Source organism: Schistocerca cancellata, chromosome 6, assembly GCF_023864275.1.
Source record: "Schistocerca cancellata isolate TAMUIC-IGC-003103 chromosome 6, iqSchCanc2.1, whole genome shotgun sequence".
Lineage (NCBI taxonomy): Eukaryota > Metazoa > Arthropoda > Insecta > Orthoptera > Acrididae > Schistocerca > Schistocerca cancellata.
Window position 1 is genome coordinate 32,925,771 of NC_064631.1, and position 25,198 is coordinate 32,950,968.

Sequence of the window (25,198 nt, forward strand, 5' to 3'; positions counted from 1 at the left end):
ACCTTTACCTCAGATTGATACATTTATCATCCTCCATCATCCTAGAAAGTGTGTAACATCATTGTGGAATCACCCTGTGTGTATGCATACATTTATAAGTGCCAGCACCTATGACTTTGACGTTCTGTAGTGTCGCTGGTTGACGTTTCTGGACATGGGTTCCTTTGTAAAATGTGATCTTCTAAGTCTCGTGTATAAAATGAATTGTGAAACGCCTTCCTTAGTCAGGTGGGCCCCTCTCATCCTGGGACCTGAGAGACCTAACCTTCCTTTTTAATCTTGTTGTACCAGTCCTCCTCTCCTGACTGAGGCCGGAAGCATTAGACATGAAAACAGGGAAGTAGATCATTCTTCTTTTGTTGGTGTTAATTGGCAATACTACACATTTTGTTCCTGAAGTCATGTAATGGCCAACAGTTCTGCCTCATAATTTCTTACTTCTATAGATTGAATTTTCTTTTGTAGAAAAATGCATAAGTAGCAGTTTTCCTAAAAATGTTTGTTAAAGCAGAGCATTTGTTGTTGTTGGCCAGGAAAGAACAATGTACACTGATAAGCAAAGTATAGCTGATGGATGAGAGGGATGTGTAGCATAAGAGGCTAATAAAATAGAAAGATACGTGGAGCAAAAAGGTTGGCTGATAAATGTACTTATAGATAAATTACGTCTAAGCTCTAATTTCATGATAGATTTATTTAAAAATGTAATTTCATCATCAGATTTATTTGAAAATGTATGGTTACATTTACATTTAATAAGTCATATGTTATGTAGTTTAGTGTAGTTACTTGTATTTTCATGGATCTTAATATTTTCTTCTTGCTGTGGTATGGGATGAGACAGTTTTACAATTATAAACTTTTTCAGTGCAAACTATGAAGAGTCATTCCATGTCAAGTCAGCACAGTGATATTACTCCCTGTCTCAGATTTAGATTACACTTGGCACAAAGGTAGCCTGCATATAGATCAATAAAAATGTCCAATTTTATTAAAATACCTCAACCTATTTTGAAAATGTGAAGTTGTTAAAAACTGCCAAAAAAAGTCCCCTGTCACCTTTTCAAGTTGCTGTAGCACCTCTCCTAACCAAGCTAAAATGATGGGACACATGTCATTTTGCTACACTTTTCATGAGCTCTTCTATGATACACAACACAATATGAGTTTGAGGTGAAAATTTTTATCAAAAAGCATGTCTCCAAAATTTTCAAAAAATTATGTACAACACTTCACATTGTTGTTAACTATTCCATAAGTATGAAAGTGGAACAGTTGTGGGTTCACACCTTTATAAAATGTCACTAAAAATGACTTTTGTAAAATACATAGATTTAAGCAGAAAGGTACATAACTGTATTCTTGATTTATTTGGGTACACATTGACATTTGCTGTTAACACATACATTCGGCATGTCACTTGCAAAACCTCATACAAACCGTACGTGTTTGCACTTCTTTTTAAATTCTTCATTTGCTTCATTCATTTTCACAGTATCATTCCTAGGAATTTGATGTATTCTTCCTGTTGGTGTTACTGGGTTTACTTGATAAGGAACATCATTTACAGATACCCATAGAAGATCAGGTTTTGTAGGATATGCATAAGGCAGTGAGGGGCCAGCTGGGTGAAGGAAAGTAACTTCAACTTTATTAAGACCTTTGCCTTGTATTAAAACATAAGCTAACCAGAATTTCTCTCAAAGCCAGTTTGTTTTGTTTTCTAATCTCCCCCCCCCCCCACCCCCCCACCCCCTCCCCACAGCTGCAGATTGTGTATCTGCAAAAGTCTGTGCAAATATTTTTGATGTACTATATGCTATCAGTATAAAGGTTTGTAACCTCTGCATCCTATTGATGGTAACAGCTTGAGTAAGGTGCTCTTCTAGAAATCTTTCAGTTTGAATGTATTCCTTTTGTGTTGAAAATTCAGAGGGTACAGATGTAATATTTTTAACAGCCCAATCAAAAATTTCTTGTAGAGTTAGACTTTGGTTATCATACAGTCTCTGCAGACTTGCATTTATTGCTAATCTGTTAACAGTGCCACCACAAGATCATAAGTTTCTTCTCCTTGAGCAGAGGCAAAAAAAATGCCATTCTATTTGTGCCAGAACCTTTGTTTTGGAAACATAAGTTTAGAAAATTCTTTTTTTCTTATACTGGGCTGCATATCCATCTGTAAAGTAGTATACCTTCTGTACATCAGTCAGAAATTCAGTTTTTTTAAAACTGAATTAGCTTTCTTTGAAAACAATAGCCTGCCATGGTTTTATGCTTTAGACAGTATGTCATAGCTCATATGCTCTTTTATTCCCTCCTTTGTTATACACTACCAGGGGGTAGTCACTTGACCAATGATAACTCTGGGTCTCTTCTCAGATCATGAAACTATGGTTCTCAGAGAAGTCACATGTAACAAAATATTCACTCTCATTCACATTTTCCCATGACTTCACATACAAAAGAGCTTTGCTGCTTAGCTAGAAAACCATGGGGTATCAGTGTGGTCAGTTTTTCAGAAAAATAATTCAATGAGCTCTGATGACATCTTCTAGATTGTTTTTAAGTTATTCTGTCTACTGAAACCCACTGTTAAAAAGTGATATTTTTGACCACAGTATTACCAAATGCATTTGTGGTGTTCTTTCTATTGGGTCACTTCCTAGGCAAGAACTACAGTTTCCCATAACACATTGAATTTACACTGGGTTGCACAACACTTTTGCCACACAGTGTTTTTAAGAACCCAATTCTCCATTCTCTATGTACTGAGCTTAGCATTTTCTATCATGAATCATTGGAATAAACAATTAGATTTTGTAATCCCAATTTTTATTTCTTACATACTCAAAATGTTTAATAATTAATGCTATCAGATTACAACTGTATTAAAAAACTTATATTTTTAATAGTTCTAATAAAATAATCACTCATCATAGTCACTAGTTCATCTTAAACATATTACAAATAAATCTCTGAAAAACAAAAACTTATCGATGTGTAATTTTTGCATAAATCTACAAGCTTTACAAAAACATCATTTTAAGTATTTTTTAAATTTTAAAAAGGTGTGAACCATGACAGTCCCACTTTCATGCATAGGGACTTAGTTAACAATAATGTGAAGTGTTATATACAATTTTTGAAAAATTTTGAATATGCTCTTTTTGTTAGATTATAAATTTAAATTTTCAAGAAATGTTTTCATCTTGGACCCATATTGTGTAGTGTATCGCAGAAAACTTCGTAAAAAATGCTGTAAAATGGCACTTGTTCCATCAATTTAGCTTAATTAGGAGAGTTGCTGCAGCAATTTTGAAGTGATGGCACTGGGGCATTTCACAATTTTTGAGAACTTCACATTTCTGTATTATCTGTGTGTAAGATACCTCTGTGAAAAGTTTCATCAGAATCTGAGATTTTGAGTTAAAATTAATTTTAAAATTGTGTTAATTTGACATGGAATCCTCCCCACCATGCAAACTATCCACATGACTATCTTAAACATATTTCCTGTTTTTACAGTGATTTATACTTACTTTTGTCATGTCTCTCTCTGAATATCAGTTTGTGCATCAATTTTAATTTTATTATCTGTTAAATTTTTTATATTACTGGGAAGGTGGTAAAGGATTTTTATGACTGAGTATTTAACTTTTTTCTGTGCCACACAATGCTGAGTAATGGGTGCTGTGTAAAATTACTGCTTCTAGTATTATATTTATGAATGTAACTTGTTTTTGAACTGTGAATAATTTTGTCAGTCTTCATAAGGGGAGTGGATGTATTGTGAGGCTGTTAACAGTATGTCAAACTGTTCAAAGAACTACCTACAAGAGACTGTAGAGTGGGCACTACATATTATCCTTATTGCATGCTTTCTGTGCAGCAAACAATTTTCATTCAATGGTGAGATACCCCAGAATTAAGACCTTAGTTACTGAAAACAGAAAAAGTCAACTTTTTGAAATTTTCTTTCTAAATTTGAATTATTCACACACACACACACACACACACACACACACACAGACAGACAGAGAGAGAGAGAGAGAGGAGAGAGAGATATTGTTACTCACTACATAGAGCAGGTACAGAGTAAAAGTAGACTAAGCTGTTGCACACATGACAGCTATCACCTCAGGGCACTATTCCCAACTGCGATGAGCAGCAATCTTGACTGGGGTAAATGTAGATGTAGAAGTGGTGGGTAGTGGGAGTATAGAAGAAGTGGGGAGGGTGGGGGTGTAGAAAGATGCTGTAACACTGTCTGTGGATGTATGCAGAGATGTGGCAGTGATGATATGTTGGGCTGCCAGGTGCATCATCAGGAGGATATACTTGGTGGAGGGGGGGGGGGAGGGGGAGACTATGAAAGTGTATTGGGGGGACAGAAGGTGAAAGATGCGTGGAGGCTGGAGTGGAAATAGGGAAGCAGACAGAGGAAGGGAAACGGAGACTAATAAAGGTTGTGGCCATGTATTTTCTATATCTGAAGGAGAATGGTCCCAAAAGCTAAGTCTACATTAAAATGTACTGTGAAATGTGCCTGTCATTCAAAGCTTCCTCTATGTGATGAATAGCAATCCATCCATTTCATAGTGTTATTTCATCCCGGATTTTTCATTATGCAGATATATTTACAAAAACTGAATGGTTCCTTTATGCTTTACTGCAGTTCTGTATACATTAGTATCGACATTCAAAAGCTTTTGTAACTATGTAGTGCATTTTTCTCTTAATTTATATTTTACAATGCTGATTAATATTCACCCTAACATTGTTTTCATTTTTGTTATTTCTCCTTTTCACCAGGTGTGATACAGCGCTAGGAGAATTTTTACGAAGCATCAAGCATGATCCTTCTAGAGTTGATTTTGCTGCTATGATTAATATCTTGATTACACATGCACAAGCAACAGACGAGGTGCTACAGGTATGTCTAAAGTGTCATAAAAAGTTGGCAAAAAGGGGCAAAAAAAACAGTGCCTTTACATATTGTTACCCACCAACAGTTAACATTACTGTGAAATAAATCTCATCTACTGCAGGCTCTTTGCTTTTCATATTTATTTTGAGAGGTGGTCATAAAGACCAAAACAAAACAAAAAATATGAGCTCTAAAGTGTATACCTTAAGAGCTATGAGCACTTGTTCATCTTCGCTACTGTGAAATACTTCGCTACTGTGAAATACATGTCTCCTACTGAACAGGTACTCATAGCTCTTATGGTATGCATTCTACAGCCAATCCCCCCCCCCCCCCCCCCCCCCCCCCCCCCCCCCCCCCACTCCCCTGAGTATCTCTAAAAAATGACCTTTCCTTCTGGGGATACCCTATATACATTTCTGTGTGTAGCTTCTTTCTGGTCAGCATAAATTATGTGAACACCAGCTGCTTTGTAGACTCCTGATAATTTCACAACATTAATCATTGAACTAGCAAGAAAGAGGCATTAACATGAATTTTTATTAATATAGAGAGAGGTGCCTAAAAGTTACATGGGTTCATTACTTGCAGTCAGAGCAACTAAAGTGATAAATTCACCCACCAGGTACCTTTATTGCAAATTGTTTTTGATCAGCTGACTATTAATTGATAAGGGTATCATCAGGAGTGCCCCAGGGAAGTGGTGATAGGACCACTGTTGTTCTCTGTATTCATGAATGTTTTGGCAGACAGTAAGGGTGTCAAAGTTGAGTGACTGTAGGACAACAAAATTTCCAGTTAGTGTGATGAATTGCAGCTAACTCTAACTGTATAAAAATGTGAGTTAATGCGGATAAATAGGAAGAACAAACCTGTAATGTCCGGATACAATATTACTAGTCTCCTGCTTGACACAGTCAAGTCATTTACTATCTGGGTGTGACATTGCAAAGCGATATGAAATGGAATATGCATGTGAGGACTGTGGTAGGTTTATTGGAGAATTTGAGAAAAGTGTGGTTCATCTGTAAAGGAGACCGCATATAGGACAGTAGTGCGACGTGTTCTTGAGTACTGCTCAGGTGTTTGGGATCCCTACCGGATAAAATTAAAGGAAGACATCGAAGCAGTCCAGAGGTGGGCTGCTATATTTGTTAGTGATAGGTTCGGACTACATGCAAGTGTTACAGAGTTTCTTCGGGAACGCAAATGGGGGTCCCTGGAGGGAATGCAACATTCTTTTCGAGGAACGCTATTCAGAAACATCAGAAAACTGTCATCTGAAGTTGACTGCCAAATGATTCTACTGCTGCCAACATACACTGTGCCTTATGGGCCATGAATATACTAGAAATTAGGGCTCATACAGAGGCATATAGCTTGTCATTTTTCCTTGCTCTATTTGCAAGTGGAACAGGAAAGGAAATAACTGCACCATGAACTGTATGGTGGCTTGCATAACATTGATTGGAACAAATTAGAACAGCATGCCACCCTTCACCTCAAAAAACTATCCAATCTCCTAGTTTCCCACCTCCGGAAAGGCAACTCACTCACCCTTCACAACCTTTCCAGCAAACCTCAACCTCCTCTCATTGCACACAAACCCAGTCTCTCCCATCTACTCAATCTCCCACTTCCAGCTCCACTCCCTCCAAAACCTCAAAATTCCAATCAACACAATCTGGTACCACAACACCATAATTCAGTAGTTAACCTTTCCTCCAAACCTCTCTCCCAATCCGAAACCTCTGTCCTATCCAAAGGCCTCAACTTCAGCCCCACTCCCAGATTTAACCAAACAGTCCTCGTCAAAGATTTACTGTCCTACAATCGTACTCTTTGCTGGAAGTATCACTTTGCCACGAAGAAAAATGATCCTAGTCCTACTCCTAATGATCCAACTCCCCAAGACACTATCCAAATTGAACCCCTGCCTGGAACAGTTCCGTCCTCCGTCACAGCGGGACCCACCTCCTCTTCCTCAAAATCACCCTCTCCAAACCTTCCAGGAATTTCTGACTTCCAGCCTTGCCTCTCAATCCTTCTTAAAAAACCTTAATGCTACTCCCAACATCACCACTGCTGAAGCCCAGGCTATCCGTGATCTGAAGGCTGACCGGTCCATCGTCATTCTTCCGGCGGACAAGGGTTCTCAGATGCTTGCGGATGAACGAGACAGCCACTACCAAAGTATTCCATTTCCTGAAGCAGAGTTGATTTTACACTAAACTATAATACTCATCCACTTGTGAGTATTAGGGGTGGTTGTGGGTGGGAGAGTCCCCCCTGTGGCAGATAACCCCCATGCAACTGCAGAATATTTTCCCCGTAACCTTATTTTGCCTTTAGACCCTCTTGCGCAAGATGCTGCCTGGATTATCTCTGTTTTCTTTTACCTATCATACTACAACAAATGCCATGCCCTTTTTCGAGCTCTTTGACTTGTTTATATGTTTGGAGGACCCAAGTCCCCACTTTTTTTGCTTTTTACCTTTTTTATACATTTCTCTCAAAAATGGAGAAACTGATGACCCAGTAGTTTAGTCCCTTTAAACACATCATCATGATCAACATCATAATCTGTTCGCTTAATCTGCAGGGTTCCAGTGACTTTACTCTTATGGCTATGTTGAAGATTAACAGGACAGCCTATGAAAGTCCATTCTGTACACGTGGCCATAGAAAACTAGTCACCTTTTTCTGGTGCCATCAGTGAGATTTCTTGGTCTTAGTAGAGTTCACAATTAGATTTATACCGTCATCTCCCATCTGATAGTATTCTTGGTTCCACTGTCTTCTGCAGGAATTTCCTTTTCTGTAATTCGAGAACTCTTGTTGGGATCTTCTTGATTAAGGAGAGGCACTCTGCAGCACAGAGGCCTGATGGTCTAGCTAATGTTTGATAGTGTCTGTGTGGCTTTCTGCAATAGATGTTTTGATCCGTACATTTTTCTACAAGTGTAATTGCCCTACCTCATTAAATTTTTTGTTGTGTGAGAGCTACCAATTCACTGAGATACAGTCCCCAATGTCCTTAGCTCTCATGTAGTTCTGACTCTGTTTCCTAATTGAGTCAGCACTACATGAGAACCAAGGCAGCTTTAATGTTGGTAATTATTAGGTCTTTCCAGTGTTGATCAATAGACTTTTTGTTTTTATGCAAGGCTTGGAGTTGCATTACAGCTGGTTGCATATTCTTAGCCAGGAACAACAGGTTATCAGCATAAACTTGGGTTGTCTGCTTTGATCTGCATCCTCAATCCAATGTTCACTGGTAAAGATCTGATCCATTCCCTGGTGATTTTTTTTCAGGACGCAGTTAAGTAATGCACATGAAACTGTCTCATTGGCTCACCCTCACATTGATCATGGAACGCTCCGAGAGCTATTTCTAAACATTACTTTGCACCTGGTCCTGCATGTAGTCCCTTCTGATATTTTCCCGGCACATGGGTTCCTTCCTGTCTTCAAGATCATTAAAATATGCACATATGGCTGCCACAGCATCACTATTGAACAGGAAATAAATTTCTTTAGTTGTTGGAATATGTGAAAGTTAGTGGACAGTGCCTAAAGTAATGATAATGTTTATGTTACACTGAAGAGCCAAAAAAACTGGTACACCTGACTAATATCGTGAAGGGTCCCCGAATGCACACAGAAGTGCCGCATCATGGCATGGCATGGACTCGACTAATGTCTGAAGTAGTGCTGGAGGGAACTGACACCATGAATCCTGCAGGGCTGTCCATAAATCCATAAAAGTAGGAGGGGGTGGAGATCTCTTCTGAACAACATGCTGCAAGGCATCCCAGATATGCTCAATAATGTTCTTTTCTGGGGAGTTTGGTGGCCAGTGGAAGTGTTTAAACTCAGAAGAGTGTTCCAGGAGCCACTCTATAGCAATTCTGGATGTATGGGGTGTCGCACTGTCCTGCTGGAATTGCCCATCTCCGTCGGCATGCACAATAGACGTGAATGGATGCAGGTGATCAAACAGGATTCTTAAGTACGTGTCACGTGTCAGGGTCATATCTAGACAAATCAGGGGTCCCACATCATTACAGAGCCTCCACCAGCTTGAATAGTCCTCTACTGACATGCAGGGTCCATGGTTTCGTGAGGTTGTCTCCATGTCCGTACACGTCCGTCCACTCGATACAATTTGAAATGACTCGTCCAACCAGGCAACATGTTTCCAGTCATCAACAGTCCAATGTCGGTGTTGACAGGCTCAGGCAAGGCGTCAAGCTTTGAATTGTGCAGTTATCAGGATACACGAGTGGGCCTTAGACTCCGAAAGAACATATCATTGCTGTTTCATTGAATGGTTTGCAAGCTGACACTTGTTGATGGCCCAGCATAGAAATCTGCAGCAATTTGCAAAAGGGTTGCACTGCTGTCACGCTGAATGATTCTCTTCAGTCGTCACTGGTCCCATTCTTGCAGGATCTTTTTTCTGCCACAGCAGTGTTGGAGATTTGATGTTTTACCGGATTCTTGGTATTCACAGTACATTCGTGAAATGGCCATGCGAAAAAATTCCCACTTCACCGCTACTTAGGAGATGCTGCATCCCATCCCCCCCCCCCCCCTCCCGCCCATGCTTCATGCTCCTCAGTTTTACCATGCTAAAAGTGCCTTTGCAAGCAACTACATTGTCTTGGTAAAAAGTAGTTTTCTTGTCATTCATTTTTCTCATCCCGTTAATCCAGAAGACTACCAAATTATTCACCACTTATGCTTTATCGCTTGTAAGCCAGCCGAATGAAAGAATCCCTGAAAACATTCTCTTTAATGTGTCATGGCAGGTGAAATAGATTACTCTTCAAAACATTCATAGCATGGCTGGGAAATTTATTTTTGTATTTATTCTTAATCAGAACTCAACATATGTAGCATCCACCTTGAACAAAGCTTTATCGTATTTATCTGTGTAAAATATACCATACTTTTTTTTATGCAATGTGTATGACATCAGAAGTAGCATATGCCTGTACTCAGCAATAATTTGAACAATCTCATAAACCTTCAAAAATTTTGATTGAATTTGTCATGATAAACCGTAAATCCACCCTAATATTATAAAAGTGAAAATAACTATCAGTTACATTTTCAGAACTGAACTGCTGCACTGACTTCAATGAAATTTAGTACAGAGCTTGCATGGACCTCAATGAAGAATATAGGCTACTTTAGAAATAAAAATAAAATTGACCCTTAAGAGGGTGAAGTAAGGAATGGAATCTCTTACACATAAAGCATGGTGAACACCAGACTGTGCTAGGCATTCTGCTATTAGTGGTAGTGTGCTGTTGGCCTCCTTTGAACTGACTTACCTAGCCAGTTATTATGTGATGTACAATCTAACTTGGACTGTAAATCTTGGTGCAACTCCACATTGTTCACATTAACAAACATTGCCAGAGGTGAGAGAGATGAGAAATGTCAGATAAAAGTCCTACTACTGAATGGAGTTCAAACACAACACCATTGGATCCATTACTGGCACTTTGTCACTGATCCACCAAGCCACACATTGGAATTAAATACAATAATGTCATAAAAAAAGCTTTCAACACATTAAATAAGCAACATGCCTCATATTATAGCACATCTTAGGACAACATACAACATAAAAAGTTAACTGAAAGCCATCTTTGTGCCATATCAAGAATTCTTCAACTTGGTCTCATAAAATAAAAGCATGGTTTATTACCCATATCTCATTACCTAGATTATGTAATTGCAGATGCCTCTTAGAACTGTCAGTCATCGTGTCCGCAACTCATGGTCTAGTAGTTAGCGTTGCTGCCTCTGGATCATGGGGTCCCGGGTTCGATTCCCAGCCGGGTTGGGATTTTCTCTACCCGGAGGCTGGGTGTTTGTGTTGTCCTCATCATTTCATCATCATCATCATCATCATCATCATTCGTGACAGTCACTAGGTTGGACTGCGTAAAAAAAATTTGGGCTGCGTAAAAAAATTTGGGCTGCGTAAAAAAATTTGGGCTGCGTAAAAAAATTTGGGCTGCGTAAAAAAATTTGGGCTGTGTAAAAAAATTTGGGCTGCGTAAAAATTAGGGTTTTGTATGGGCACTTATGACCACGCAGTTGAGCGCCTCACAAACCAAACATCATGATCCTCGTCATCTCGCTCTCCTCCCTCCCACCCTGCCCCCCTTTTCCTTTTTCATCTTCTTGTTCTAAAACTACGCCTTGTTGCTACAGCTGTTCTCCTATATCTTGTGGTGTCCTCATCATTTTTAGATAATTTTGGCACTTTGTTACTGTCAATAAATTGACTGTTTTGCTTTTCCAAAATGTTTCCTTCCAATAAGCCTGTCAGAGATCTACTATCTCTCTGCGTAATTATCAAAAAATTGTGTGTTCCTCTCTTGGATAGTTCTTAAGAAGGTTCCTTGCATACTGATCTCTTTCATAACATCTTCATTGGTTTTTCTGTTCTGCTTGTCCTCGTTAGACTTCTCCAAAGCCATAGTTCCATCACTTTTATGAACGTTCTGTCTGCCTTCAACAGTGTCCAGTTTTCACAGCCATATAGGAAGTCAGTTATATGAGCATCTTGACCAATTATTTTTTTTTCTTTCATATACCAAACACCTTGTCAAATAGTAGTTGTCTTCATCCACTGAAAGCAAATTTTAACTCCTGCAAGTCTTTTTCTGTTTTCCACAGTGCAATTGTTATCTTCTGTAATTAAGATGCCTAAGTAACAAAATATATCAACTTTTTGTATTTGGTTTCTTTCAATTCGCATTTAAGTTGTTCTCATTTTTCTTACTTGCTTACTATCATAATTTTTTTCACTATTAATTTTAAGTTTAAGCTTTTTTCATAATTGCTGAAAACTTAGAAAGTATATTTTGCGTACATTTTCACTGGTAGCTATTAAGGCAAAATCATCTGCAATCAATCCATCACTCAACCATCTTATGCAGTGAATGGAAATTCCATTCACTTTAGGATAATGAGTTCCTTAGTCTTTATTTCATTTGTAATTTTGGCGGTAAATTTTTCTCCATTAATCTCTATCCTATAAATTATAGAAATAGATTTTCCATACTCTTTAACACACATGTAATTATTTTCCATTAATTTGTGTATGTTCCTGGTAGAAAAGCAGTAGTAGCTATTTTAGAATCACAGTTTTCCCAAGTAATGAGCAAGTTGTTCATTTTTTCTCTTTATTTGTACTGAACTATTGATTAGCATTCTTGGTAATTATTAGTTTGTGTAGAAGGCAATTTTTAATAGTGTATTCTCTCTATTAATGTGTTCCTGCTTGGAAACTGAAGTCAAAAATGAATATCAACAGCAGTTAATATAACAACTGCTAAGTATGAAAAACTGAAATTTTCAGATGCATGATTTTAAAATATTAAAAAAAAAGACAAATCTTTGGTTATCTTGCCTTTAAATGGTTACTTTATCACATGAAGGAGAAATATGAATAAGGGAAAGAATCTGTAGTATACACATTTGCAGGAGTGGAGGAAAATTTCTCCAAGCTATTTTTTGAAACAATATAATTAAAAGGATAGTTGCTACTCACCATAAAGTGGAGATGGCTGAGTCGCAGAAAGACACAACAAAAAGACTGTTGAAAGTAAGCTTTCAGCCAACAAAGCCTTTGTCAAAAATAAACAACATACCCGCTCAATCACACTCAAGCGAACACAACTAACTCACACACACACACACACACACACACACACACACACACACACACACACACAACCAGTCTCTGACAGCTGGACCCAGACTGCGAGCAGCAGGGCATTATGGAAGAGGCAACCAGGTAGGGGTAAGGAGGAGGCTGGGCTGCAGAGGGGGATAGCAGAATAGGGGTGGGGGATGGTAAAGTTCTGCTGGGAGCATGCAGGGTGATGAGGTGGAGGGTGGGGCAGCTGGATGCAGTCGAGAGATTAGATGGAGGCGGCAGGAGGGGGGGGGGGTTTAGGGGAAAAGGACAGAAGTAAAAAGACTGGGTACGTTGGTGGTGGAATAGAGAGCTGTGTAGTGCTGGAATGGGAACAGGGAAGGGTAGATAGGCAAGGACAACGACTGATGAAGGTTGAGGCCAAGAGGGTTATGGGAATGCAGGATATATTGCAGGGAGAGTTCCCACCTGCGCAATCCAGAAAAGCTGGTGTTTGTGGGAAGAATCCAGATGGAACAGGATGTGAAGCAGTCACTGAAATGAAGGATGCCGTGTTGGGCAGTGTGCTCAGCAGCAGGGTTGTTCAGTTGGTTCTTGGCACCAGTTTGCTGGTGGCCATTCATGCGGACAGAGCACTTGTTGGTTGTCATGTCCATGTAGAATGCAGCACAGCAGTTAAAGCCCAGATTGTTTAAAAATGACTATCACGGTTCCAATCCAAAACAAAGAGGACAGAGACTGTCCAAATAACTACAGACTAGTTCCGATTGTCCCTATTTTATCAAAAGTCATTGAATATTGCATGAAAACACAACTATTGAAGTACTTTGAAATGAACAATTTATTTAACAATGCTCAGTTTTAACCATTAAAGCTGCAGACAACGAGATTGTTACCAATTTTGAGCTACACTTAGTTACCCGTATTACACTCTTAGACCTCAGTAGGGCTTCCGACACTATTTCCCATGAGATCTTATTTTCTAAGTTAAAACTATATGGAATAAAGAGCTCACAGTTATCGCTAATAGTATCGTACCTTGATAACAGACAACAAATGGTCATAATTGAGAACCAACTATCAGACATACTCAAAATTAAAACTGGAGTTATTAAAGGATCAGTAATTGGCCCATTTCTCTTTCTACTGTACATCAATGACCTCCCACGTAACTTGCCAGACAGATCAATTCTATATGCTGACGACATCACCTTAATAACATGAGACGGAAATCTGGAAAATTTACAGGACAAAAATACAGACATGGTAGAAAACTCCACCACATGGTTGCAAAGCAATAAATTGGTCTTAAATGGCAATAAAACAGAGAGAATATATTTTCATTTGAGTAAGTTGAAACCAGAAGGGATGGTAAACACATCTGTCAAACTGCTAGGAATTTATTTAGACCTGAATTTGAACTGGGGCGAACATACGCAACAACTATACAAGAAACTGTCCAGAGTAATTTTTTTACTGCGCAAACTTAGGACTTGGGTCAGTAAGAGCCAAATGTTAGAGGCATACTATGCCTTTATCCACTCACACCTGGTCTATGGCATAATACTTTGGGGGATCTCTTCAGGTGCTCAGTAAGTTTTTAAGTGGCAGAAGAGGGCAGTTATGGGTATAAAGGGCTTACCCGACAATGAATCATGTAGACCAGTATTCAGGGAGCTGAAAATAATGACTCTCTCTGCAATATTCATATACCACTGTCTGATAGACATCAAAGAAAACCAGAGTAACTTCACAGTAAGGGGGAGGTACATTCACACAACACAAGAAATAAGCATTACATTGACACACCCCAGGTAAGGTTAAAGAAAACCCAAAACTGTCATAACTACATGGGGATGAAGCAATTCAACAAACTGCCTATAACACTGAAGGAAATGCCAGTACAGCAACTAGGGAAGAAACTAAAAAATTGGCTGATTCTGAATACAACCTACAACATTCTGGAATTCGAAGAAAACTTGAGACGCCTCCAGAATGAATGATGATTATAGCATGTAGTGAAAATATAGGCAGTATCATATTCTGTGACAAATTTGATCCAAGGAGATGTATAATTGTAAATACTTTTCTTTTCTGTATATTTTTTAAAAACTAATTGGTACCTTTAAAAAAAATACCCTGTACGTATGTATTGTATTCTGTTTTGGTACTTTCCTTGCATTTTTTGACAATGTCTGTTACAACACCAAGTTGTTTAACGGCCATAAAATTTGATTTGATGATTTGATTTGTTACAGTCCACCCTGGATTTTCCAAGCTATTTTTTGGTATATATTAGTTCCTGTTGTATATCCCCTTGCTAGGCCCATATTTTTTGCTACTGTTGATCTTGTTTGTATGATGCATATGGAATACAATATACAGGGTGAGTCACTAACTATTGCCATCAAGAATAACTCCGAAAGTATGATAGGAGCTGAAAAGTTTGTGGGACAAAAGTTGCATGGGACAACAGGGGCCATAATGAGACATCGGTTTTTTGTTGCTAGTTGGGGTCACTTCAGAGATATGAAGGTCAACTTTGTATTTTTAAATGGGATGCTATAGTTTGGTGCTTCTTTTCTAATAGCGGCTATCGAGAGGAATCCAATGATGTGTATCAGTAAGGTCTTTGAAGGTCACAAAGGTGGCATGAACGTCCGTTTACAGAAGGTGTTCAAAGTGATGACCATTGGTATCAATGCAGTGATTCAATCTTCTTATCATGGATTGAGGGGTATTCCTTATCACATTAGCACTTATTGAAGCACATGGTCCGACAGTTCTCTCTCGCCTGTCTTCAGGTGTCTTTTTAAACGACGTCTTTTATGAATCCCAATAAGAAAAAATCCAGAGGAGTCAAGTCTGGCAACCAAGCTAGTCACAGTGCATCTCCTCCGCATCCAATCCAAAGATTTGGGAATTGTCTCTGAAACTCATTTCTGGCCATCAGCAAAAAATGTGCTGGACACCCAATGTGTTGATACCACATTCTGTTTCTTGTTCGAATAGTATTTCTTCCAGTAATAGGCCTAATGTTTCTTGCAGGAGTGTGGTGTACTTCCTACCGTTAAGATTTCCTTCGATGAAATAGGGGCCTTTAATTCTGGTCTCTAGAATCCCACATCATACATTCACAGACCACAGTTTTTGGTGTGCAACTTGCTGCAGCCAACTTGGATTTTCAGTTGCCCAGTAATGCGTATTATGCAATTAACATTTCCATGGTTTCTGAATGTAGCCTCATCAGTAAATAAAATCAAATTAATAAATGTGTCAACCCTCTGAATCTGAAGTTGAGCCCAGCGGCAGAATTCAATGCGATGCATATGATCCGTACCAGTTAATTCTTGGTGGAGACTGATATGGTAAGGATGATATTTATGGTGATGCAGAACACTAACAACACTACTCTGGCTCATGCCAGATTCCCTTGCGATTTGACATGAATTAACACAAGGGTCTCGAACCACAGTGGCAAGAGTACCAATTTCCATTTCCTCATTAGTAACTTTCCTTTGACCCATATGTTTCTGATACATTAAAGATCCGGTTGTTCTCAATTTATCATACACATATTTAAATGTACGACATGTAGGGTGAGTACGTTGAGAATCTCTTTCAGAGTATAAATCTTTAGCTGTCACTGAATTTCGTTGGCATTCTCCTAAATGAGAAGCATATCGACTTGTTCTTCGAAGGAATATGTAATTCATATTCACTGATACTAGTCTTACCATTCCTATTAGTGTTCTATTGCGAAACCGTTGAATTGCATTTACATGTCAGTGGCATGTTAGATGGACACGCCATATTCAGCGAATATTTACTATTTGCACGATATACAAGAGAGAATTGTCAGAGCATGTGCTCAATAAGTGTTGCAGTGATAAGGAATACCACTCAGTCCATGATGATAAGACTGCAGCACTGCATTGATTGCTACCAATGGTAATCACTTCGAACACATCCTGTAAATGGACGTTCATGCCACCTTTGTGACATCCATTGACCTTACTGATACACATCATTGGTTTCGTCTCGATAGCTACTATCAGACAGTAAGTACGAAACTATAGCATCCCATTAAAAAAAAAAAAGTTGATCTTCTTATCTCTGACGTGACCCCACCTAGCAACAAAAAATGAACATCACATTATGTCCCCCACTGTCCCATGCAACATTTGTCCCCCAAACTTTTCAGCTACTATCATACTTTCAGAGTTATTCTAGGTGCAAAAGTTAGTGACTCACCCTGCATACCTGAGTGACTGATTTAAATAACAATCAGAAGTTATACCCTAATTTGACTTGTTTTCTATGTATATGTTACTTGCGCTGTAGGTAGAAAACCCTGAATCATTTGGTTTGGGGCATAGAAGTTTGACACCCACTAAGGCATTGATGGGGGACCATAATTACTTAATATGAATATTTCGTTTTCTGCGTAAGCAATTGCTGAAGTTGTTATGACTTTTTTTCAGTTTACGGCAATTACATGGATAAAAGAGTTTGTCCAGCTATCAGGAAGAATGATGCTCCCATTTGCATCAGGAATTCTTACTTCCACATTGCCCTGCTTATCATATGATAGTGATTCAAGAAGAAGTATCCTTTTCCAAGGAGTAATACCAAGCAACTTTCACAAAAATGGAGAAGGCTTTTAACAAAGGGCAGAAAACCACATTGCTACAACAGACATTTAACATAATTAAAAAATTTTGTTGTATGAAAATACTGTTTGTTCAACATCATAAAATGGTTAATTACATCATATAACAATGAACAACCAAGAAAATCTACATCATTCACTTGTTCAAAGTCCAGAGACAACATTAATAATCAAAGAGTCTAAACAGCACATAAAATATAACTTATTATTGATTGTCAAGTAATCTATTTTCTTCCCATCTAAAGAATTTTTTCCTATATATGAAATAGGATGACAGCAGATAATGGTTTTCATTGTATGAATTTGTGTTTTTCGTTATGTGACTTTGCATAAGAGTTAAGTGCCTGCAATATGAGAATAAGTGAGAAGCTAGGAAGTGGAGGAGGAGACAGCATGACATATTAATTGGAGAAGCATCTGTACCTTTACTGCATGCCGTTAAATATGGCCGCCATTAAGCAGCATCAACAAGTAGCAATCTTGCATGCTTTATTTCTTACATAAAGTATCTCATGTGCCGATCCACGTCATGGTGGGAGGATGTCAGAGGTCTACTATGAATCAGTCCGAAACAGCTGCTTAGCCTTTCAAAGGAGAAGTTCCTTTTTACAAAGGGAAAGAAAGGGGAAGAATACTTACAAGGCACAAAGAAGAGAGGATATACTTCTAAATATAGTGGGTGATCAAAAAGTTTCCATTTTGAGGATATTGCTGCAGCATATATGCAACGTAGCACAACTCTGATGTGGGTATATAAGCAATGACATGTAGGCAAGGGATTAGTGTGTCATTCATGTTTTTCCGATGCGCTTGTGGTAAATGTAGAAATGTGAACAATGGCAGCATTATGCATCCAAGCAGGACCAACAGGATTTTATTCTTTCCCTGGTTGCAGAAGTGCAAACACTGGTAGGCATCTGTTGAAGGATGAAGAATGTGTATGAGTCGAAAAACACCATTGTGGAATGATGTGCCAGAGGAGGCTGCTGCTTCATGATAACCCAACTCCATAATGCAGAAGTTACACCAACTCAAATGAGAGAGACTCAAGTACCTACCCAGTTGTCCTGACCTCACTCCATCCAATTATCACAGCTTTGGTCCTTTACAAAAGGCCTTGAAGAGTCAGTTATTCCTGTCGGTTGAGGATGTGTAGTAGAGAGTTAGACTTCTTCATGCGGCAGGATACTGTATTTTACTAAACAGGTATCTTCAGCCTTGTGTGTTGGTGGAATGATTTCCTCAGTGCTCGCAGTTAATTTGCTGGATTGGCACACCAGCCTCCGAACAGAAACTTTTTGGCCACCCCTTATTTTTTATTGTTATTCACTACTTTTCATTCTTCCTTTAACATTACATGCAGACATAAAGGAGACATCAAAAGCTGTAAATTTCAGCCTAATGAAGCTCATCTCTGAATCAGTCAGTGCTGAAGTAACTAATGAGGAGCACAAGCATTCTGCTTCAGGCACAGGTGGTGACAGTGAGGATCAGCCTGAAAACCACAGATCAGATTTAGACTTGCCTTCTGTACTCGATGTTTTGAAGAAGCACTTAGTCCATACGTGTGTTCCAACAAAGGTAGCTGCTCTGCGATGGCTGGGGTTTCTCCACTCAGTGATCCCGAGTAAGGTTGGTGACAAAAAAAAATTATACTTTTCCTGTATTGAACTTACACCACCACAATTTTTATGTAATTATTTGTTACAGATGTATGGCCATGTGGATGAATTGTTCCCAGACTTGTTAAGAACATTATCTGATGCATCAGATGAAGTTGTGAAACAAGACTTGGAAGTATTGGCCGGTGTTATTTCACTGTCAAGAAGTGAGAAAACTGGGGAGTCAGGAAATGGTAAATCATTCAGTCTATGGTTTTGCATTTTCTAAACTTAAAAATGAATTAAGTGTATACTTAAGTAAATATTTGCATGAAATATTCTCATTTTTGAGTTCATTATATTAGTATTACTCCATATCATCTTACTATTTGAAAGTGTGGTATAAATGAGAAATGGAATTATGATACCAAATAGTTCTGTGTACCAAAGGAAAATGTAAGGCTAAGATGAAAAATTTTAAGGCTAGGTTGAAAATGTTGTAGTATAGCAGTGAAAACTATGACAAATTGTCTGTTGATTTCTGTCTTGATTTCTTTGGTCGACATTTGTTTGATAATATTTCTGATGTTTCACCAGCATGAGCGGCTAGCATTGTCAAAGCTAGTGGGTGGACTGGGGTCAAGCTCACAGCTGCAGATTTGTGTACCTGGAACGTCAATGTCCAAGGGCTTTTCCATGGTCATCACCACTGTGGTTCTCCCCTTGCTACCTACAACTGTCATTCTCTGCAGTTCATGAGTCCAGGATTCATTCACTATGAGGCTTTCCTCTTGTTGAGACTATTGTCATGTTTGTGTATTTCTATATCTTCCCTGAACAAGCGAGTGCAATTGCTCTTTTCTACAGCAAGAACTTTGGTGTTGGTGAATTTCACTGTGTGGCCAGTCTAACAAGAGTGTGCTCCAGCACAGCCAATTTCTTTGCCTGCCCGCACCTGCAATGCCGCTTACATTCATTGATTCTTGCGGAGCACCTATTGTTCCTTAGAATGCTTTCTAGATGTTGCAACTTGCGCCTGTGCTGCTGTGGCTCACATATTCATCGTGCTCACATTACGTGTGTGCTAATCCTGCCTCTTTTCTGGCTCAAGTGGTGGTTTGATAGTTTGTGCAGGTACTGGTCTGTGTATGTCAGTATGCGATACACACTGTGACCCAGGTTTCCACCATATCTCACGACCATCACCTCTAGAAAAGGTAGCTGTTGGTCCTTTTCTATCTCCACAGTAAATTTTATGTTGGCATGGAGACAGTTCATGTGTCTTAGGAAGTCACCGAGCTGTTCCTCACCATGGTTCCACAAAGCAGAGGTATCATCACTGTATCTGTACCACACCTTATGTTTACGAGATGTCAAGTCTGGCAGCTGTGCTTTAAATGTTCCATGACAAAGTTGGCCACTAAGTGGACTACCTTTGGTGATACCTTCCACCTGTTTATAGAAGTTGCCATTCCAGATGAAATAGCTCATAGTGCAACATGCTTGAGAGCTTTGTCAATGTCTCACCAATTTGTAACCCTTTTATTTTGCTAACCATCCAGCAGAACACATTTACTTTCAGTTTCTCTCTTTCCTTTTCACTTGATTACCTTTTTTGTACTTTTGTTGCTGTTCATCCTTTTAAGACTTCGAGTCTTTGGTGTCACTGACAAAATTCCAATGACATCAGTAAACTTCAAAGTTCTTTTATCTTTCTCCCTGAACGTCAATTCCCTTTCCAATTTCTCTTTGGTTTCTGTTACTGTTTGCTCTGTGTATTCACTTCTCCACTACTGCCTCCCTTTCATGTTCTTCGACTCTTGTACTCTTATTTGGTTTCTGTATAATTTGTAGCTAGTTTTTTGATCCCTGTATTTTTTCCCGGCTACCTCCAGAATTTCAAAGAGTTCATTCCAGTCAGCATTCCCAAAAGCTTGCTCTAAATCTACAAATACTATAATTGTAGGCTTGCCTCTTTTCAGTCTATCTTATATGACAAATTGTAGGGCCAGCTTTGCCTTGCGGGTTTCTACATTTTTTTTCAGAACTCAAACTGAACTTCCCTGAAGGTGACTTCTATCAGTTTTTCCATCTCTCTGTTTCTAACTGCGACTTATTAAACTGATGGTCTGGTAGTATTCACAGTTGTAAGCACCTGCCCTCTTAGGAACTGTAATAATTACATTATTCTTGAAGTTTGGAGTTATTTCTTGTGTACTAAGTGGAATAGTTGCATCATGGCAAGTTTTCCCAAGGATCTCACTCATTCTGAGGGAATGTCCTCTACTCCAGGTGCCTTGTTTTGACATAGGTTGTGCAGTGTTGTGTCAAATATTCTTTTTTATTTTATTTTACTTCTTTATTTATTTATTTTTTATTTTCACACATCTAGTTCTGTAGGACCAAATTGAGGAGAAAATTCCAAGGTCATGGAATGTGTCAGTACATGAAATTACAACATAAAAGTAATAACAGATAAAATAAAATGTTTATGAACCCAAAAAAGACAGTACCTCACAGAGAAAAGAGAATATAGCATTTTCACTTGTTAAGGCACTTCTAAAACCAAAGTTTACATTTGATACCAAATTATGAGAAATAAAATGATCAATTATCCTTACATACACAGTCTTTTCAATAACTTTAGCAAGCACTGATAGCATAGAAATAGGTCTAAAATTATCTACTTTATCCCTTTCTCCCTTTTTATGAAGCGGCTTTACTACTTAGTACTTCAATTGTTCTGCTAACTGGCCTTTCTTAAAGGAAAAATTACAAATATGGCTAAGTACAGGGCTAACAAGTGCAACACCGTACTTTAATATTCTGCTAAGTACTCCATTATATTCTTGACAGTCCTTAGTCTTCAATGATTTAATTATTGACTCAATATCTCTGTTGTTAGTATCATGGAGGAGTATTTCAGACATCAGTCTCAAAAAGGCATTGTCCCATAGAGTGATACACTGAAGAGCCAGAGAAACTGATACACTTGCCTAATATCAGCTAGGGTCCCCGTGAGCATGCAGAAGCACCACAACATGATGTGGTATGGACTCGACTAATGTTTGAAGTAGTGCTGGGGGGTAGAGATCTCTTCTGAACAGCACGTTGCAAGGCAGCCCATATATGCTCAATAATGTTCATGTCTGGTGAGTTTGGCACAGTGGAAATGTTTAAATTCAGAAGTGTGTTCCTGGAGCCACTCCGTAGCATTTGTGGAAGTGTGTTGTGTCACATTGTCCTGCTGGAATAGCAAGACACATCCATCTGCTCAATACAATTTGAAACGCGACTCATCCGACCAGGCAATATGTTTCCAGTAGTCCAATGTCAGTGTTGACGGGCTCAGGGAAGGTATAGAGCTTTGTGTCGTGCAGACATCAAGGGCAAACAAGTGGGCCTTTGGCTCTGAAAGCCCTTATCGATGATGTTTCATTGAATGGCTCATTGTTGGTGGCCCAACCTAGAAATCTGGAGCAGTTTGCAGAAGAGTTGCACTTCTGTCTTGTTGCACAATTCTCTTCAGTTGTCATTGGTCCTGTTCTTGCAGGATCTTTTTCCGCCACACCGATATCTGGAGATTTGATAGTTTATCGGATTCCTGATATTCGCTGTACACTCATATTGGAAAATCCCCACTTCATCACTACCTCGGAGATGCTATGTCACTCATGCACCAACTATAACACCATGTTCAAACTCACTTAAATCTTGATAAACTGTCATTGTAGCAACAGTAGCAGATTTAACAACTGCACCAGACACTTGTTCTCTTATATAGGCATTGCCAACCTCAGCGCCATATTCTGCCTGTTTACGCATCTCTGTATTTCAATACACATGTCTATGCCAGTTTCTTTGATGCTTCAGTATACGGTTCCCTGTAGAAATTATGTTTCTATTTAGTTCTTCAGCAATTCTCAGAAAGTGATTGTTAAATACTGTACATATAACTGATTTATCAGTAACAGAAATATTTTTACTACGAACTGACTTTATATCGTCGACCTTGTGCTGCTGACCAGATGCTTCCTTTTAACTTCATCCTGTGAATTGGCTATTCTGTTTGCGTACCACATAATCTTTGCCTCCCTAATAGCATTTTTAAGTACCTTACAATACTGTTTGTAATGGACTACTGTAGCTCGATTATGAGTATTTCTAACATTTTGATATAATTCCCACTTTGTTCTACGTGATATCCTTATCCCAGAAGCCAGCCATCCAAGCTGCCTTTTACTGTTATTACCTTTTTTAGAGCATTCTAATGGAAAACAACTCTCAAAGAGCATGAGAAATGTGTTAAGGAAAGCATTATATTTGTCATCTATGTTATTGGCACTATAAACACTCTGCTACTCTTGTTTCTTAATGAGGTTTAAAAACTCTCTATTGCCATTGGATTAGATTTCCTACATAGTTTGTAATTATATATAACAGCTGTTTGAGTACAAAGAGGTTTAAGTGTTAAAATTTGTGCATTTTGGTTTGAAAGGCCTTTCACCCTTTTACTAACAGAATGCCCATTTAGTAATGAAGAATTAATAAAAATATTGTCTATGGCTGTGCCACTGTTCCCCTGCACCCTCACTGGAAAAAGTGCAGTCTGGATCAGGTCATATGAATTTAGGAAATCTTCCAACATCCTTTTTCTTACACAATCACATACAAAATTAATACTGGAGTCACCACCTATACCTAATTTTTGGTACTTCCTATAAAGTGAACCAAGGGCCCTCTCTAGCTTGAGCAGAAATGCTCTGAAGTCAGAGTTAGGGCACCTATAAACAACAATAATTAGAAGTTTAGTTTCACTAAGTTCACCTGCCCCTGCACAGCATTCAAATACCTGTTCAGTGCAATGCCAAGATACATTTACAGACTTAAATGGAATACTGGTTTTTATGTACATGGCCATTCCCCTGCTCCACAAAGAACTCCTTGAAAAACAGCCAGCTAATCTGTATCCTGGTAAAGAAAGATCTGAATTTTCAGTGTTTAAGTCATGCTCTAACATACCAATAATGTCAGAGTCAGCAGTTGTAAGCAATTCACTAACTTTCTCTTTAATACTTCTTATATTTTGATAAATATACTAATTCATTCAGTACTTGGATATCTGGCCTCCTTTGAAGGTGATTCCTTTAAGCAGGGATACTTATCAGCTGACTTCAATCTAAAAAAGGTGCAGCTCTAACGCCAATTATTACAAGAATTTTCCCGTAAGTGTACTATCATATACCTTATCTTCATCTACTTCCTCTTATTTTACTATCTTAAAAGTTTCTGTCATTTTTATAATCCTCCTTATATCCTTTTAACCCTTCAGCCTTACCTTCTTTAATTAGTATTGGCTTGTCCTCTGAGTGCTTGATATTCATAAAGATGCCTTCCTTTTCTCCAGATGTTTCTTCAATTTTCCTATAGGTTAGAAATATCCTCTCCATAGTTATTTATGATTTTACATCTACATCATTTCTCTAGCCATGGATACTTTGCCATTTTGCACTTACTTTTTTCTTTTTTTATGTGTCCGTATCCTCTTTCATCTGCTTCACTTGCTGCCTTTTTATTTTCCTCTTTCATCAGTTACATTCAGTATCTGGTGCATTATCTAAGGATATCATCTGAGCCTTGTCATCTTGCCTGTACAACCTTCTTCTGTGTTCACTGTTCCATAATGTAGATCCATTAACATACTTATTTTCAAAGCACCATTGTGGATTATTTCTTTTACAGTTCAGGTCTCTCTCCAGATGTTTTTCATTCAGTTTAACCAGGAAACTTTTGAAATAATCACTACTTACTGTTTTGCTCTTTGTAAGATAGACAATAAGAATAATACCTTTTGCATATCATAAAATATTTGCCATAATCCTTTCAGTATATGAAATCACTTTTAATTTTCTTTGAAAAGCCACCAATATCCACTAACTGTTTGAATTGCTGTTTCACTTCTTTTGTGAATCCAAGTCCCATCCAGAGAAAAAAATTGATGCACAAAAAGTTGGATTTTTTAAAATATGCTAATATTGCTGAGATGCAGTTTTGCACTAACATATTACGAAGTTACCTGATATTTTTATTTGCAATTGCTGCTGACCCTCAAATTATTTTGCAACATATACCAACATGAAAAATAGACAGTTTTGCTGATTGTTATGCAATATCTGTACCAGCCTCAGAAACTTTCTTCTTCTCCTCCTCACAATACACGTATGTTGAACAAATGGGAGACACACCATCATGAGAAACTTCATATATTTGGATTTAAATATTAAAACATTGGAAAGATCACCATCTCA

The 25,198-nt window shown here is 38.4% G+C and overlaps 1 protein-coding gene across 1 annotated transcript in view; it reads left to right on the forward strand.

Moving 5' to 3' along the window:
* The window catches only part of LOC126191281 (protein VAC14 homolog), a 170,540-nt gene that overhangs the window by 33,639 nt on the left and 111,703 nt on the right, over nucleotides 1–25,198 (forward strand). Inside the window, exons 5-8 of the mRNA XM_049932089.1 lie at nucleotides 4,816–4,936; nucleotides 17,102–17,225; nucleotides 18,653–18,921; nucleotides 19,000–19,144. Of these exons, the coding sequence (XP_049788046.1) occupies nucleotides 4,816–4,936; nucleotides 17,102–17,225; nucleotides 18,653–18,921; nucleotides 19,000–19,144 (659 nt within the window). The remainder of the gene's footprint in view (nucleotides 1–4,815; nucleotides 4,937–17,101; nucleotides 17,226–18,652; nucleotides 18,922–18,999; nucleotides 19,145–25,198) is intronic.